Raw genomic sequence first — 18,220 nt, forward strand, 5'->3', positions numbered from 1 at the left:
CAGGGCTTCCCCCAGTGCTTTGAACTGTGAGGCTAAGGGGCTCCCCAGTACGTTACAAACTGACGCCAACGGCTTTTAACCATGCGGTCATATGTATCTATTATATTAGTTATGCTGCTATAGGCCTAGACTGCCGGGTGATTTCCCATGATGCACTGAGCTCCTCTCTCCTCTACTTTCTCTCCCTCTGTATGCAACCTCATCCCATTATTGCATGTTACTAACACAACTTCTCCCCTTTCCGGTAGTCTTGTGCTTTCTCGTCCCTCTCCTCTCTCCTCCTATCACTTCCTGCAGGTTTTCTGGCTCTGGAGCTGTGGAGTCTGGATCTGTGGCTGCGGGTCACCTGCATTAACATTACGATTGTTACCATTAACACTACTATAAATATCTGTACCATTTTTCATTTAGTCTATAGCAACATCACCTTTACTGTCTGTACCTCTGTGTGTATATTGTGTAGGCTCGCTCTCTCTCTCTTTCTCTCTCTCTCTCTCTCCCACCCTGAGCCATGGTTCTGCTCGAGGTTTCTGCCTCTTAAAGGAAGTTTTTCCTTGCCTCTGTCTCCTAGTGCTGCTCTTGGTGGGAACTGTTGGGCTTCTGTAAATAGCATCATAGAGTACGGTCTAGACCTGCTCTTTTATGAAAAGCGCTGTGAGATAACTGTTGTTGTGATTTGGCGCTATATAAATAAAATTGAATTGAATGTATCCTCACTAATCTGCCCAACTTTTAAAACAGCAGAGATTAGTTTTTTTTTAAATTTCATATAAGTCATTATGTAAGAAAATAATTTGTGTTTGAATTTCTGTCATTAATAAACATTTTGTTATGATAAAAAGAGCCAGAGAGACAGAAATCCTCCCTGGAATGATGCTAACTGTCAGTAACACCATGCTGCTCCCCTTCTTCACTGGGACAGGGAGGCTACAGTTATGGGCAGACTGGGCTGCTGCTGACTCATCTGTTAGTCTGCTAAAAGGGGCGGGGACAATGATTTAATATGAATATCTTTCTAAACGTTTCCCTGCACTGATTAAATGTTGATGAAATGTAGGCTAACACTAGTCTGTAGCTAGCTAGCTTGTTTCACTATTACTTTTATTATTATATTTGAAATATATTTATACTCAATGATGATGGTTTATATAATGTATAATATAATTTGATATTAGTTTTTACTTGTTTTATGGAATTGTCCTAACTTCCCCCCCGATACGGCGCCTCTGGGTAGCGTCAGGCTGTGCTGTTGGATACGGTGTTGGGTACACGGCTATGTGTAGGCAGAGATTCCACACAAAAGGATAAATCAGGCTTAAGATGCCGTTTAATGTTAATAATGTTACCATTTCTCATTTCATGGGCTATTGGGGATTTTAGGAGCAATCCATATATATAAATCTTCTTAAAACACACCTTTGAAATGCTGATTTGGACGTTTGTTACCATGGCAGCAGTAGAAGCTTGAAACTTTTGTGTTAGTCCTAATTTAAAGTATATAATCTTTTATCAGCACATGTTAAAATCCTTTCCATTTCACTTTTAAAATGTTGGAGGCAATTAATAATGACTGAATCAGAATTAACAATACAACCAAAAGTGTATTCATTGGTGAATCAATCCCACTTACAGAGCTGTGTTGGAGGCTTTGGCCTCTGGCAGCGTCTTCAGAAGAGCCTCCTCTGAAACAGAGTATTTCTTTAGTTAAAACAAGTCCAGATCCCTGAACAGCAACAACACTTTAATAAAAAAAAGATGTTCTGTTACGATTAAATTTCCTGACGTGCAAACACTCCTCACAGTTAGGCAAAAGCTCTTAATGTATAAGAACAAGCCTGAACCTTTAACCTTGTCCACACTGTACTCAAAAACAAATCTCTGAAAGCTGTGAGCCTGCCTCTACTTTGAGAATAATGACTTCTCAGTGTGATTGGCTGTGAATCAAAATACAGGAAACTCAAAATCATTGACTTGTAACTAAAGAAGTGTTAATTTGAGAAGGGTCCAACCACCGACCTACATGTATATGTGGAGGAAATGAGGTTCTTGCAGCTAAAGGTGGCCCAGGATGAATGAAATCAAGAAAGCCATCACATAATAATCTTAAACCTTTTCTCATAATAACGAGATCAGGCCTCAAACTTACTATTCTTTTGTGAATGCAGAGAGCTTCCGTGCTGAGACCCTGTCTCTTTACAAGTATTCTGTCCCCTGTGTCAACCAGGTCTTCTTACCTGAAAAGCTGCAACAAATAAAAAACAACTGACCTTCTGGTCCTGAGATGGTGTCTGTCAGACTCTGCACCAGGTCGTTCCTGGGTATCTCCTCTAAGACCTTCTTGGTCACCTTCAGAGCTCCATCAGGTTTATAGGTGTTCAACATCAGATCCACTGTATCTGGCCTGTCTGCCTTCTCCAGCTTGGATGCTTTGACGGGTTGGTATCCTTCCAGGACAGGCTGCTTCAGAGACCATTTGAACTTCTTGAATTCCTCGTCACTTAAATCCTCCAGAGTGTTCAAAAGGTCCACGCTCGTCATCGTGGCTCCCTGCTAAAGTCAGGCAGTATTTTAGACCTGAAGGAAACTGGAACACAAATAAATGTTTCAGAGCAGCAGCAGCAGAGGTTCTGATTGGCCGACAAAGGAGCTGTGTTTGAGTCTGGCCAGTCAGAGCTCCTGCTGCTGCTCTCTGGACTCTGTGGTCATTTTAAAGCGGCACACTGCTTACACTTATTTCAGTTACAGAGAGCCGTTTTTGAGTTAAAGCCCCACTGAATGGAAATGCTAAATGTTAGCAGGATGCTGAAATATGGTCAGATTTCTTCAGAAAGCCACACATAAAGGTGAAGTTTTGTTCTGTTAAAAACTGACACCAGGAGTTAGTTTGTGAAGACTTTCTAGTGAGAACAGGTTGTTTGTTCCACCAGCTTTTAGTTCTGGAAATAAAGGCTGGCTGTTGTCTTTAGCCGTGCAGCACAGCTCACGACACCAAACAATACTGAGCAACACCGCTGAGGCTGATGGGAATGTCCTTACTGTTTTTTTTTTAACTATATATTTATTGTTTTGCACATAGAAGATATACAGTCACAGCGACAGTAACATCCACAAACAACAACAATTTCTCCAGTGCCAAGCGTGACGCCATTTCTCGTAACCACATTCCAGGTGTAGGGCCGTCCATACTTTTCCACCTCAGTGCAACCACTCTCCTAGCCTGAAGCGGCCCGGTGCAAAGTGATCAGGGTAAATACCTAATATACAGAGCTTCGCCTCAAGTGGAACCACCATATCAGTCACATATGAAATCATGTAGGTTACATCTTTACAAAATGACAGGACTTTTTGGCATTCCCACGTGCGGTGCAACAAAGTGCCAACACTATCACTACATTTAGTGCAGCTGTCAGAAATGTTAGGGTTGTAGTGATGTAGTTTTACAGCTGTCACGTTCAAAACTTTTTTTAATGCTGTGTTTATAGCCTTTGTTTGTGCCTTTAGACAAGCATTTCCCTTAATATTTATTTGTAAGTCATCTCTCCATGCGCTGAGTCTACAGTGAGAATTGTCCTTTGAACTGGATCACCTCGAGCTTCCTTATTACTGACAATAAACTTCTCTAAAGCTGACATGGGAGGTCAATCCAGGGAGCGAGCCTGCGATTTTATGAAACTCCTGAAATGATGTCTAGGTTAGTCATATTTACAAACCAGTTGATCAAAGGTCATTAGATTCTCATCCATGTAAAGATCAATGATTGTACATAAACCTCTGTTAGCCCATTGTTTTAATCCACCATCTGCTCTACCAGGTCCAAAGTTTTCATTACCCCATATTGGGGCAAACTGAGGGAGTTTGGGTGCATCCCTGTATGACTGAAGAGGTAGACCCGATGTTGTAGTACGTTCAATAGTTAGCCACGCTGGAGCATCAGAAGCAGAGAAATAAAACATTACTGTACGTAGCTGTGCTGCCCAGTAATACCATTATAAATTAGGGACGTGAAGTCCACCGCCATCAGAGGGAAGATACAGTACAGAGAGCAGCAGTCTTGGACGTCTGTTGCTCCATATAAAATTTGAGAACAGGTTTCTGAGTCTACAAAAGAAGGATTGTGAAAGTGGGAGAGGAATAGATTGAAATAAATGGAGGAATGTGGGCAAAATTGACATTTTAAGAACATTAATGTGGCCCAACATGGAGATGGGCATAGGCAGACTGTACTAAAGGAGGTTGTGTCTCTCACTCTTATTCAAAAGCAGAATGGTGGAGTTCCAGAGTATTTTGGTGTCGCAGCACAGTAGGGATAGAGGACGATAAGATCCCTTCTCTGTAGGTGGTTTTCCAGGCTTTGGGACCAGGGTGATGAGTGCAGTTCATAGGGATGGGGGTAGGTTTCCTGACTCATGCTCCCTCAAACATCTCTAGCAGAGGGGGAAGCAATTTATCTGGGAACAGTTTATAGATTTCTACAGGGATCCCATCCGGACCTGGAGTCTTTCCACCTTTCATCAACCGTCAAACGTTTGTCCAGTTTAGTCTTATCATGATCTGGCGTAGCTGGAATGTCTAGTTTGTCCAAAAATTCAGACTGTAACTGCGTGTCATCTGGGTATTCTGATTCATAAAATGTTCTGAAGGAGGAGTTCATTTCAACTGGTCTCCATTTTCTAGCTGAAGTGAATTTATAATTGTATTATTATGTTCACTACTGCTGTATGTCACTACTATGCCACTGTGACTGACAGGAAGATACGTTGATCACCCCTACACACACAGGGTTGGGAGGGTCACTTTAAAAATGTAATCCGGTACAATTACTACTTACTTCTTAAAATATGTAATCAGTAACGTAATCCAAAAACCGTAAAATAAAAGTAATGTAACCTGATTACTTTTAGTTACTTTTGGATTACTTCAATGCTAAACAGGCAAATGAAGACAAGAGTATCAATGATGCACATGACCGAACACAGCCTCATTAGTCGACTCAGCCCCGGGGTGACAAGAGCCAAACACGGCAACAACGCCACCTTCGGACTGTATTTCCAGAGGTCAGACTGGCCTCTGTCGTATCGGAGGCTGTGCTTGGTCCCGGCTCCTGCTGTCAGTCCGCACGACGGGGTGGGGGCGTAAACACATTCAACTACTGGCTACACGCCAATCAGTATCTGCAACAGATCCCTCCCAGCTTTGTGTTTTCAAAGGAAACGGGTAAATAGCAAATAGCACTTCTTGTTCTTAAAGTAATCCTTATGTGTAATCCCGTTTTTACTAAATGTACCTGTAATCTGATTACGTCCTTTGCAGGCAGGCAGAAATTGTTACAACCATCCCCGGTCTCCCCCACTACACAATGCCGTAGGCTTGAATGTCCCTTAAACGTGAATGAAATAATCCATAGTTATGACTTGTTGCTACTGAGTTGGTATTTAGGGCCCGAGCATGAAACATGCGAGGTCAAAAACTCACCAAGCTTTGCACACATGTACTTTCCACAGGTGTAGAATAAACTGGTGACTCTTCTCTGCTCGATCAGGATCTAATGTTAAATAATGTGAAGCTCTCACACACAGTCCAGGTTCATCCAGAGAAACCGTCTGCAGTGACGCAGCCGTCCTCCTGATCGACCCTGAGCTGTCTGTCCTGTCAGGTTAGGTCTGACCTAAGTTATCTAGCATAGCTATGATAGGCTATTATTCCTGACTTGCAGTGTTGGGCAGTAACGCATTACTGCAATATTACTTTTCCCAGTAACTAGTAGTGTAACTAATTACTTCTCTAGAACAGTAACTTTATTACAGTTACTAATCCAAGTAACGCTGCGTTACTGTTACTGAACGCACCATCCTTGACGTGAATCCACGACTGAGCGGCTCAGCTGGACCAGACTTTGTTGTTCATGTCAGCTGAGAGCCAAAAACTAAAGGAAGAAGTGAAAGCGGTGTTTCCCATAATTAACCTATAATGTGGATAATTATCAGCGCGGACCGCCACATATTGATTAAAGGTTTTTTACTAAGTGTATTTCAAATCATTTTTGATTGAGGAGCATATATTTGTGCAGCACCTCCTCACTCACTCCCTATTTCTCTCTCTCTCGTGAACACTGCTGCCCCCCCCCCGTCATTCTGTGGGAAACACTGGAAAGTAATATAGTAACGTAACTAGTTACATTTATCACCCAGTAATAAGTAACTAGTAATATCTTACAATTTCTGAGTAACTTGCCCAACACTGGTGACTTGTAACCCATCAGACAGAGAGAGGAAGCTTCAGAGCCAAAGTAGCCAGCGGCGCCCCCAGAAAATGTTCCTAGGGGGGGCCACATGGGGGCCCCTGAAAAACCTGGGGTGGCACACTAAAACCAAAAGTCATAACTGTATTTATGCAGACTAATGTTGTAAAACTATGGTAAAATAAGAGTTATGGAATCACAGACTGATATACTTTGGTTTCTAATTTTATTGTCTAATGCCCACAGACTAAAACCAGTTCAGTTAACATTTTTAGTCCCATAAAAATCCTATTTTATTGTGTTGGGCAGTTGTTCTTCAAACTCACTACTTGACCTTTTCCTTAAAAAACAACTACAGCTTGTGAGAGTGCACTGACTGCAAAGCCCACTCAAGATTACAGACTTCAGGGAGCATAAATATTTCTCTTTCACATTAGACTATTGTAGTGAACCACCAGTGTTTTAATTATTTTATGCCAAAGTCTCGTGAGATATCAATGATATATAAAAAGATATGACAAAGTGAAAGGTTTGCTCCCCCCAAAGCCTTGATCACATTTTTAGTCCGATGTGCTGCTCGGCGACCGTCAGGCTGTGATCGGGACTAAATCAGCAGCTGATCGGCCAGTCGTTATGTGTCAACTACTCAACGACGCGTCAAAACGGCTCCCCACACATTTCTGACACATCGCAGACGTCTGCCAAATATCTGCAGGAGTGGGCCGACTCGACATCCACATCCAGCCAAGGAGAGCAGGCAGCTACTTTTTCCTCCCCTCCAGCACCGACACCCTTTTCCAGGAAAAATGCCTAAAATAACCCAAAATAAATCAGTAAAATCTCCTCAACTATTTGGCCTAGATGCATAAATCTGCTGTCCTTTAAAAGGTCGGAAGCTACGCAATATAAATCCATCGTACATTAACATATTTGTGTACAGAAAAATTTAATAATATATAATACAGAAAAAATCTGATATTTTGATCTTCGCCAGGTAAAAAAAAAAAGCTATATTTTAATGCAATAACCCATCAAAACCATCAGAAGGAAGCTTCTAATGCACCAAGAATGCAAATCTGATGAAAATAAACTAAAACAGTTATCAATCAATATATTCAAAATATACCAGACGAATGTCCATATTTTGGCAATATGTACTGATTAAATGTTGACTTTTATTGGGAGATATCTTTAAAACACTTTTTCTGTCCATACAACCAAGTTCCAAATAACTAAACACTGAAATATTGATGAAAACACTGAAATATTGATGAAAACACTGAAATATTGATGAAATCAGTGAGTGTTCATCAACATTCCTGTCACCAAAAGCACTCCCCTGCTTCACAGGCCTGTAGCGTGAGAATGATGGGGGGGCATCAATCGATCAGTCTTGAGCTGACCTTTCTTGTGGTACCCTACATGTCTGTATGTTCCAAAGCGGCGCGTTTCCTCTCAGGTGTTGCGCAATAATCAAGGTGGAGCCCGCAGAGACTCGGAGCGACAAGGTGGATTTTGGGGCTTAAAACGGTGAAAATGAGAAAATTAATTCAGCAGGTTTCGACCGGAGGCCCGCTGCCGTCGGTTTTTAACAGGTGAGATGTAGAACTAAACCAGCAGACTGGGACTTAATAATCCAGCTAAAGAGCACTGACAGGAACAGATCAGACACCTCCAGCAGGTGAAAATGAAGAGCCGAGTTTATTGGAACGTTTCTAGAAACAACAAACACTCACAGTTACTACTAGTTACTCACAGTTACTACTAGTTACTCACAGTTTCCTCAGAGTGCTGAAGAAGAAGACTGGACTCCTGCGGAGAAAAGGCTCCACACAGGTGTGTCCTTCCGCGTCCACTGATCCAGGGAGGGGTTTGTAGAGCGCGTATCTCGTGTTGGTGACGTATGTGGTGACGTCCTCGCGAGCCGGCCGTACCACGTGACTGATTGAGGAAATGGGCCCTCATTACCATTCTCTGGACTTTTTAATTGCAGAATTAGACTAGTTAGACTTGTGGCAGCCAGGAAGTGAATTAAACCCCCTATAACCCTAATAATAATGTTGTAAAGCAGGTAAAACCATCTCCAAAGACAGAAGCCGCCTGAAGCCCGGCACTCTGGGAAAATGTTTCTACATGATCTAAAGTCACAAACCAATTAACACAAGTACATTCACATCAGAACGCTCTGCCTTGTTTCCACTTTGACCCTGTCATTGTGTCATAAAGACACCAGATTAATGAGTTCATCATGACAAACATCATTCATTCATTTATTCTGTTCCAGAAACAGTGAAGCCGACCAAAGCTTGTATGGAAGGTTCCATGGAGGCCCAGAGACGACCTCACATCCTGCGAGATTTTCTTTTCTGTATATTTTTTATAAACATGGTCACTTCTTCAAAAAAACAACAGGACAGCTTTGAACAAACTGAAGACTTGTGGTGACAGAAACAATCAGGCATCACTGGGAATTGAACCTACAACCTCCTGTTTAGAAGACAAGTGGTGTAACCAGCTAAATCACTGCTCCTCCACATGTAGACAGAGCTCCCTGGTAAATGATTCACAGAGACCAGCATGCTCCTCACCACTGCTGGGAGCTGGTTTCTCCTTTATTCACCCAGACTTGACCCAGTTTCATCACGTACCTCAGAGAGTCCGAGCCGAGGTTTGAACCCTCGTCTCCAGGTTGCCGGTCGGCGTCCTTCACCACCGGACCGTCTTCAGTACCGATGAAGACCAACAAGCAGGGAGAGGAAGAAGATCAGACTGAGGGAGGAACCTGCAGAAGATCCACCTCCATCAGTCTGGAGAGGAAACTCTGGATGATGGACTTCCTGGCTGTTGACTTTCTAATCATTTGGTTATCGAGCTGCTCGTCTCATCATTTACAATTAAACAAGAACTCTTTGTACTGTTGGCCCAAATGGTCCTGCGGTCAGGACTCCTGGTTCCCGTCCAGATGGTTCGGGTTCAAGTCCAGGAGTGGGAGAAGATGGTGTCGTCGCTCCTTCTGTTTTTAGGATCTGAACATGTGCGCGGCGCTAACCACGCTAGCTAGTTAGTGTCAGATGAAATGTGTTTCTTTGTTGTAACAGTGCTTCTTGGCACACACTGCTGTGGGATGGCATCCCATTCTTCAGCCAGCATTTGAAATCAGACATCCTTCTTCCAGTAATGCCGTCTTCTTCCTCTGCTTGTAGTATCTGACAGTATCTGACAGCAGTGTGTGAGCAGGCTGCTGAGCAGCATGAGGAGCTGCCAGGCTGTTGTGGCTGTGGATGCTTCTTCACACGCTGCTGACGCTCCTGTGTGTTAAATGAAGAAATATGTCTGTTTCTTCACACTTCAATCATCCAATTGACTAACAGAGTATTTTTACAGTGAGGTATTTGTACTTTTACTGTAAAGGATCTGAATCCTTCGTCCACCGCTGCTATTTTCCAGCTGCAAATGATCCATAAAACAGCACAGACTGGATTAAAACATCCTTTCGGGGCCACATCACATGTTAAAAGCCAGATATGAACAGAAGCAAACATTCACAGACCTCGATGGTGTCAAACTCAGTGAGAACAGTTCCATCAGGGAGGCTTGTGGGACCTGGAGTGGTCTGCCAGAGCCTGGACTTTACCTGAGGACGGGTAAGCTGAGTCGTTCACACAGAGTTAATATGTATCGCACGCTCTTTCAATCTTCCTGTTTCCAGAGTGTCGAGGAGGAGAGAACACACAGCTGTACACTCATGAGTTAACAACACAGCAGATCAGTGGAGCAACACTGACCTCTGCTGGAGAGTTTAGCAACAAAAACCCACAGCGTTTTCTTCTTTAGTCAGTGCTGTTGATGAAGTTGTTCTGAACAGGAGCCTCCTGACTGAAGGGACTGCACATGCTGCTTTCCAGGGGCCTCGTTTAGAAAACTGTGCGTAGAATCCTCACTGAAAGTGTCCGTGCGCCCAAAAGACGTGTTTTTACAAGCAGCGCGTCACGTCCACACGCTGGCGCTCAGCGTTTGGCTCCATAAGGCGACGAACATGTGAGAACAATATGTGAATCTCTGCTCTGGTGTTTGCTGACGCTCTGAAAACGGCATCAGTTTAAATGTCGTTTGTCTCCTGTTCACCTTATTGAGGAGAATAAAGTGCTGCATGCAGGTATTAATGAATCTGACTCCTGATTAAACTGTCCAACAGATCTGAGGCCTTCTTTTGCAGAGACAGAATCTCTGTTTGTGTTTCTGATCCTGAATCTGGATCTTTTTGTGGCTGCAAATGATCTTAAATGATGTTTTTATTGCGCACTTCGACCAATCAAACGGCTGTTTGTTTCTTCAGAAAGGCTTTAAGCCTGGAATACTCAGAGGGAAGATTTGGATTTAGTTGACACAATAGTCGGCCTCTTCATTTCAAAGCGTTTCATAGTTCTGCCATTTGAGGCGCCGTTTCTCTTCTCTCCTCTTTCATTTCCTTTCTCATTCTCCCGTCAGCTCTGCTTTTAGAGATCCCAGCCTTTGTTTGGGAAGCGGCGTCCGCACGTTTCCAGCCCTGTTTTGGACGTACACAGCATTTCTAAATGAGGCCCCAGGTCTGTACAGCAGTGAAGCTTCAGCTCCCAAGAGTCCCTGCTTCAGTCAGTCCAGAGTTCTAGCAGCTGATCACATCAGAACATTTAGTGGCGCTCAGAGTTTGGTAGATTTCACTTGGGAATGATGGAGATTGACTCTCAACGTTGTGGCGTTTGACCTTCTTCTCCTCGTCCCCCATAGGGTCGGTCTTCTTCCTGGATCTGAAAGTGGCCCCTGCAGGTGCTTCTGTTCCTTCTCTCTGGCTTGGGCACAGGGATCTGATGGCCCCTTGCTTGTGTTCCAGTGGGTGGTGGGAATCGAACAGTAGGTATTGGTCCGTGTGTGGGTTTCCTGAAAACTCCAGTCTGCAGGCTCCTGTCTTCTTTCCTTTAATGAAATCAGATGTTAGGCTGTAGATTAATATCACACACTGCACTCTGACTTTTACTGTCCTGTTTGAGCCTCGTCTTATTTCCTGCTCTATTTATTTCAAACATTAGATTTTAATGCTTTTCTGTTTATTGTGAAGCACTTTGAATTGTCTTGTTGTTGAAATGTTCGACACAAATAAACTTGCCTTGTTGCTACACTCTCGGCCAACTTTTCAAAGTAAAATGTCATGATATTCTGCTTCAACAATTCTGCTGGGGTAAACTGCACTGAGTGGTTGGATCTGCCTACTCAATCCGAAAAGGACTATTTTATTATTTTACTTGTGGCTTTTCCTTGCGTCTTAGCCCCGCCCACCTCCGCCACTCAGAGCTCCTCAGAGATCGCTCTGCAAGATGGCGGAGCGGAACGGCTTCCGGTTCAAGTGAGGAGCGAGGACAGGAGAAATAAGAGAGTTGAGAAGCAGCCGCTGTTTCTTTTCTCCGTGAGATGGAAGAATTTGGAAGGTTGTGCGGCGCTGTGGAGAGCCCCCAGCTGCAGCAGCACTGCAGCCATTCATTTCTATTTTTCAGGATTTTCAGGGATCCTGCTTTCAATCAGGAGCGTCTGGCTTCACCCAGCCACAGGGAAAGATCTCTGAGCGTCCTACCAGCAACACAACCCAGAGAAGTCTACTGGAGAGGGAGCGGGTGCTGGAGTGGACCCGGACAGGAGGTCTGGAGGGGGCAGATGAAGCCAGATCCTGATTTAAAGCGTGATCCACGATGATCCAGATCAGCAGAAATGAATGGCCCAGTGTAGGCACTTTACTTGCTCCTCTTTCCACTCCTCTCTTTTCCATGTTCCTGACAGCAGAATACTGGAAGTGGACTCTCTCATACGGCCTCAGCCTCTAACATCTAATCTACATATATCCTTTCTACTAATCCAGACACACTGAATGACTTTCCTTCGTCTCCCCTTGCTGGAATCTCGACGGCCTTCTTGCCTCACAAACATCTTCAATCCTCAGAACTGACTCGGGGTCCGCTGCCAGCGCTACGCCACTTATCGATCTCTTCTTTTTTATTTCTGACCCAAGTGGGAAGCAATGCAAACTACTTTGATCTACATCAGTGGTGGGCAACAGGCGGCCCACAGGCCAAAGCCGGCCCGACAGCGATAATATCCGGCCCGTGGCCAGATTACTTTGATAGCGGCAAAAAACATTATAGCGACAGGTGCTGAAACAGATCTCAGTCATGACAGCAAAAGTTATTCACATAATCACTTCATCTCAAGTGATTGTGCCTACAAAATAAAAGCGCGAGAACGTCTTTGCAGCTGTACTTTCTGCCGTGTTTAATTGAGAGCTTTTATTTTGAAAAGTTCTGAAGAGTCCCTCGCTTGCTCGACACACCTCAGAAACAGCTGTGAGAAAAGGTGAGATGGGATTCCCCTGAATGAGAAACGCAGGACTTTCCTCTGTCTGGAGATACTTAGGAAATGAAAATAAGTCCATAGGTTGATGTGGACCAATCACTGGGAGGCACACACTAAAACACACATGGAAAACAATCTCTGCATAATCACTTTGTTGGAAAGAGAGAAAAATACTAGCTGCAGGAAGTGGGGATTGAACCCTCAACCCTCCAAACAGGAGTCATGTGTACTGGCTGAGCTAAACAGGCACACAGTAAATGAAGGATTAGAAATGAGAAAGTGACAATGTTCTGGCCCGCCGACTGATGACTTGAACAAACTTTGGCCCGATGCCAGACTTTTTTGCCAACCCCTGATCTACATACTCTTTTATCAGCCTCAGTGCTTCATCTTGCTGCCACTTTGACACTCGATCAATCATAACCACCCCCCTCCCTGTTATTTTGACTATCAGCACTTCTCCTAGTTCCTCCCAAGGACTTTAGCTTCACAGCATCGGTTGTGGAAGTTACTGATCTTGGGTTTATCTGATCTCGCTCTCTGAAACAGAAAATCCAGAGTTTCCCTCATCTCAGGCTGAACATACTCAGAGATCTGTTTGATTGATGACCTGCCCGCCCTGAATTCTTCTGATCACATTTTAGAATGTGAACATGTTTCTGATGCCCAACTTCTAATCAGTACGGGCGTCACTACATTTCAGAGCGACAGGTGAGTTTAAAAAAGAAGGTAAAACAGAGAACCCAAACAACTCTGTGAAAAGAAGGATTTTGTTTATTCAGATTCTTTTTGTTTCCATCTAGTCGTGCTTTGGCAGCGTCGTAAGACACCGTCACTACTGTAATATTAAAAAGTAGAAAATTAAAGAGGCAGGAGGACTGGGACAGACTGGGATGAACATGAAACCCTTCTGGTTGGATCAGGAGTCAAATTAAGCTGCAGCCATCATTTTATCTCAATTAACTGGTTTTTATTATTGTTAGAAGCCAAACTGTGATTCAAACTGGATTAACTGCACAGCCCTGATATGAGTACTGTATGGAAACCTCTGCTTTAAAGGCAGCTGGGTGAATCCATCACATCAGCTGTCCAACTGTGTGAAATCAAAGTTTGTTCTAAACCTGAGCTGTGATCTGAGCAAAATGGGGATTGCTGCTCCATAACATAAAGGAATGAAACATAAATGTATCAGTAGCATAAACCAACGCTGGTATCAGCTGAAACAGCCGGTATCAAACGTCTCCAGTCAAACCAGTACTTGAATCTAAACTTTCTGTAGTCAGGTCGTGGCAGAAAATGACTGTTTGTGTGGTTTTTCCAAGCAGCAACCTCCAACTCTCACTTCCGATACCAATATGGAAGTATCTGAAACTGCAATTCATCGAGTGGCCACTCGAAGCTGGCTGCAGAAGGGAGTCAATCTCCATTGACCCCCATGTTAAAATGCCCAACTTTATAGCAGAATAAAACATGTTTACAGCCTGGTTCAAAAAATGGTTTTAGTGCATATCGCTAATTTTGCCCTTTGTGACAACTGTGAGGGGGTGAATTTTTTTGTAACTCATCTGTTTAAATTATATTAAGCCTTAAAGTTCTGCATTATTAGGGGCGTGGCCGCTTTGATTGACAGGCACCTTTAGCTGCTGCCACTGTTAGCACTCGGTCCACCGTCTGTTAGCCTCACTCAGCTACACGGAGCTCTGAGGCTCAACCTGTCGGAGCCTTTTGGACATTTCTACATGCAGATACCAGATGAATAATGGCAGGCTGTGCAGTTCATTGGAGAGAGAACCTCCAGCAAATTCATGATCTACTTGGTGAGTGAAATTCCTGTATTTTATTTATGTGTTAACATTTAACAGGCATCGGCATATAGCTTGTTAGCTTAATGTTAGCTCGTTACGCTAATTAGCCAGATACCAGCATCCCAAAGCTGCTAAGTTAGTGTAAGTAAGTAAGTTAGTCTGTTCTAACCGCAGCTTTTCAGTCAAAGACAAGTCAGCAAGAAGGGAGAAGCCAAAATGTAACGTTATTAGATTAACCTTAGTGTTAGACATTAGGGTGATAATGCTTTGGAGAAAAGGCGTCTGTGTGAAGTTGTAAGTAAAGGCTCAGCTCTCAGTTAGCTGACATTATGTTAACGGTAACTTTTACTAATGGGCGATGTGAGAATTATTAGAATTAATGTCCTGTAACGGAGTCATTGTTCAGTTAGATACTAATCAGATACTATTATAAATGGCTGCACCTGATCCCAATGGACTAAAATGGTTTAAAGGCAGAGAGTCGAGGGGGAAGCGGCTGCAGAGTTCTGCCTGAAACTGTCACTGTCACCACTATTTGAGCCAGCTGTCTCTCCCGAGGAGAGCCGTGCACCTCCAAGTGTCACGTTACTGTTTAAAAACGATAACGTTATACTATTCTTTGTGGGGTTCATCAGTGGGGATGATTGATTCTAAGTATATATTAAAGGCAGTTTAGAGTCATCAATGAGTTATTACACTGTGATAACTGCGTTTGATCTGCGACGTTTCTAAAAAGGAGCTTAAGAGATGGATGCATAATTCAGCAGCTGTCGTAGGCTACCTGCAGAGATTTTCATCCACCTTTTTTGCCAACATATAATGCACGTTATGCCTGCAGACAGTTAGCTGGGCTGTTACTAGGGTGATGGTTTAGTTAAGGTGATAAAGTAGGTGTGTGAGAGCCGCCTCTGAGTTTATTTGGTGGATTAGAATTTGCCAAAAAAGTTAGACAAGAAAGTTAGTACAAGAAATATAAAATAAGATCCTTATAATAAACGTTCAATAAGATCTGACTTGAGTAGTTATTATTGCCCAGTGTCCAGCAGAAAACCATGTATTGCACATATTAGGAAACAGTGTATTTCACATTCCCACACCTAATTACTGTCTACCCATTGTTGTCTTTACAGGTGCCAGAGGAGCTGATTGCAGAACCCTCCAGATGTGATTAGCTGTGTCTAGCTCTACAGGAGAGAACAGCTCCAGCTTCCAGCTATTCAGCTCCTGCTTTTCTTTTTACTCACAACACCTGAACACTATGACACTGGGTTCTTATCAACATATCATTATAATAACTCTCAACACATTTGAAGTCATACAAAACTACTTTTACATTTGTAACCTTTTAATATTGATGTTTTCATGAATGCAAGACAAGAGTTTAATTTATTAAACAATTGCTTTTGTATTAGGAATACTTTGTTATAAAGTGTATCAAACTAATTATACATAATAAAATCATTCTTCAGTCATCATCAGTTTCATATTTAAATTTTAAATAGTGTGATCTAAACTTAACAATATATTATAGTTAACAGCTGTAAATGAAATGATTAAGATGTTATTTATAGGCTAACAATTTACATATGTTAGTAGAAAGTAAAAAAATTAAAGGTTGATGTTATATACTGTTTTATTTTGACATTTCTTTAAGAGCCAAATGTGACATTGACTGAAAAGTTACTCTGTAGTGAAAAACAAAGAATTATCTGCACACTGCATAGTTTTGAAGCCCTGTAGGAAGTGTCATTTATTGCAACCTCTGAGACCTCAGAGTTTGCAAGGTCACAATAAAAACCACCTAGTGGGATTCATAATTAATCTGTGCAGATCATTCTTTGTTTCAGCACTTACCCACAGGATGGTTTGGATGTGTCCACATTATTCTGGGTTTAAACTTGTATTTTCACTTTTCAGCTCATCCTAGACTGATGTTCTTTAGCAAGAGTTCAGCTTTAATGTTTCATGTTTTATCTGTGGTATACGATTAGCTTTTCAGTAAGTAGTAAAGACAGGGAGTGCTAATATATACAGAATTTATTACAATGTGAACCATAAACCATATCTTTTTTTTAATGGACCTATAACACAAATATGGACAATATTTAAAACTCAAAGTAAACAGAAGAAGAGAACACCTTTCCACGTCAGTCCACGCCAACAGATACAGACTTCCACGATAATAACAAGGCTTCCAGGTCTCTGCAGCTCTCTGGAACCAGGTGGGACATATGATCCACAGTGTGACTCTGGGAGGAAAATGTGTAATAAATTCTTCAGGTGATGAGTAAGTAAAAAATACAGATGAGTCTTTAATAAATTGAATATTGAGGTGAAGTTAATTTTCTAACGTAATTCTATTCAAAAAGTGAATCATTGATATATTCTAGATACATTTCACAAAGTGAAGCATTTCAAACCCTTTTTTTGTTTTCATCTTGATTACGGTTAACTGCTCATGGAAATAAAAACTTCAGTATCTCAAAATGTATAAACATTTTAGAATAGCCTAAATACATTTCTGTATTAGTTTGGTTCTGGTGCTCACAATGAACTTTTCGTCAGTATTCTAATTTTTTGAGATGCTCTTCTAAAAGATGCCTCAGTGTTTCAATATTGACAGCACTATTATGTCACATAAGTGGGAAAAACGGAACAAGGGAGACAGCCTTTAAATGTTTTTGTGTTGTCCTCTTAATTTTATATTAGCTGTCAAATGTCCAGTAACCAAGTTGTTCTAGTAATGTTGCTTACAGTTATAGCAGGTGTGGAGGCATCAGATCCTCAACAATAATCTTGTGACCAATATAAAAAGTACCTTTCTCTCTCAAGTGTCCTATTCCAGACAATAATCCCACACAGCCCTGCCAACAGCAGCAGGGTTAATCAAAATAGCGGTGTGGGGAATTATCAACATGATATCAGCCATGGCTAACGTTTTACAGCTTCCATCATGTAACTAAGGACTCTACCGCTAGCTTATTACGTTTATTACAAGTAACATACTGTCCAAATAAATGACTCGTAACTACCGTTATGTAAAAGGGTTAATTGATTTGCTTCAAATTGTTCGTTTGAGCTGTAAGTAAATTAATGTTGGTCTCAACAAAATCTAACGTTAGTGTTGCAAAATAAAATTACCCCATTTATATATTAAAAAGCATTTAAAACCTTGTGAAGTATAATGTCAATAACAGATATGTGAGTTATTTTAACTCTTCTCCCCCGATAGCTCAGTTTGGCCGGACGGCCGGCTCTAGGAAGGGTTCTGGTCGTCCCAAACGTCTTCCATTTGAGGATTATGGAGGCCGCTGTGCTCTTAGGAACCTTAAGTGCAGCAGAAATTTTTTTGTAACCTTGGCCAGATCTGTGCCTTGCCACAATTCTGTCTCTGAGCTCTTCAGGCAGTTCCTTTGACCTCATGATTCTCATTTGCTCTGACATGCACTGTGAGCTGTAAGGTCTTATATAGACAGGTGTGTGGCTTTCCTAATCAAGTCCAATCAGTATAATCAAACACAGCTGGACTCAAATGAAGGTGTAGAACCATCTCAAGGATGATCAGAAGTAATAGACAGCACCTGAGTTAAATATGAGTGTCACGGCAAAGGGTCTGAATACTTATGACCATGTGATATTTCAGTTTTTCTTTTTTAATAAATTTGCAAAAATTTGTACATTTCTGTTTTTTTCTGTCAAGATGGGGTGCTGAGTGTACATTACTGAGAAATAAAATGAACTTTTTTGATTTTTGGAAAATGGCTGCAATGAAACAAAGAGTGAAAAATTTAAAGGGGTC

General features: G+C 42.1%; 3 protein-coding genes across 3 annotated transcripts in view; 1 reads left to right on the forward strand and 2 right to left on the reverse strand.

The window, feature by feature from the left end:
• Window positions 1–16,619, reverse strand: part of LOC123972092 (stonustoxin subunit alpha-like) — a 31,032-nt gene extending 14,413 nt beyond the window's left edge. The window contains exons 1-5 of the mRNA XM_046051328.1: window positions 16,560–16,619; window positions 8,887–11,191; window positions 8,015–8,179; window positions 2,268–2,584; window positions 1,631–1,682 (exon numbers count right to left, since the gene is read on the reverse strand). Coding sequence (XP_045907284.1) covers window positions 1,631–1,682; window positions 2,268–2,538 — 323 coding nt within the window. The 5' untranslated portion in view covers window positions 2,539–2,584; window positions 8,015–8,179; window positions 8,887–11,191; window positions 16,560–16,619. The remainder of the gene's footprint in view (window positions 1–1,630; window positions 1,683–2,267; window positions 2,585–8,014; window positions 8,180–8,886; window positions 11,192–16,559) is intronic.
• The window catches only part of LOC123971238 (NLR family CARD domain-containing protein 3-like), a 427,855-nt gene that overhangs the window by 214,067 nt on the left and 195,568 nt on the right, over window positions 1–18,220 (forward strand). The gene's annotated exons all lie outside the window — the stretch shown is intronic.
• The window catches only part of LOC123971220 (NACHT, LRR and PYD domains-containing protein 12-like), a 524,333-nt gene that overhangs the window by 77,034 nt on the left and 429,079 nt on the right, over window positions 1–18,220 (reverse strand). The window lies entirely within an intron of this gene.

Source organism: Micropterus dolomieu, linkage group LG01, assembly GCF_021292245.1.
Source record: "Micropterus dolomieu isolate WLL.071019.BEF.003 ecotype Adirondacks linkage group LG01, ASM2129224v1, whole genome shotgun sequence".
Classification (NCBI taxonomy): Eukaryota; Metazoa; Chordata; class Actinopteri; order Centrarchiformes; family Centrarchidae; genus Micropterus; species Micropterus dolomieu.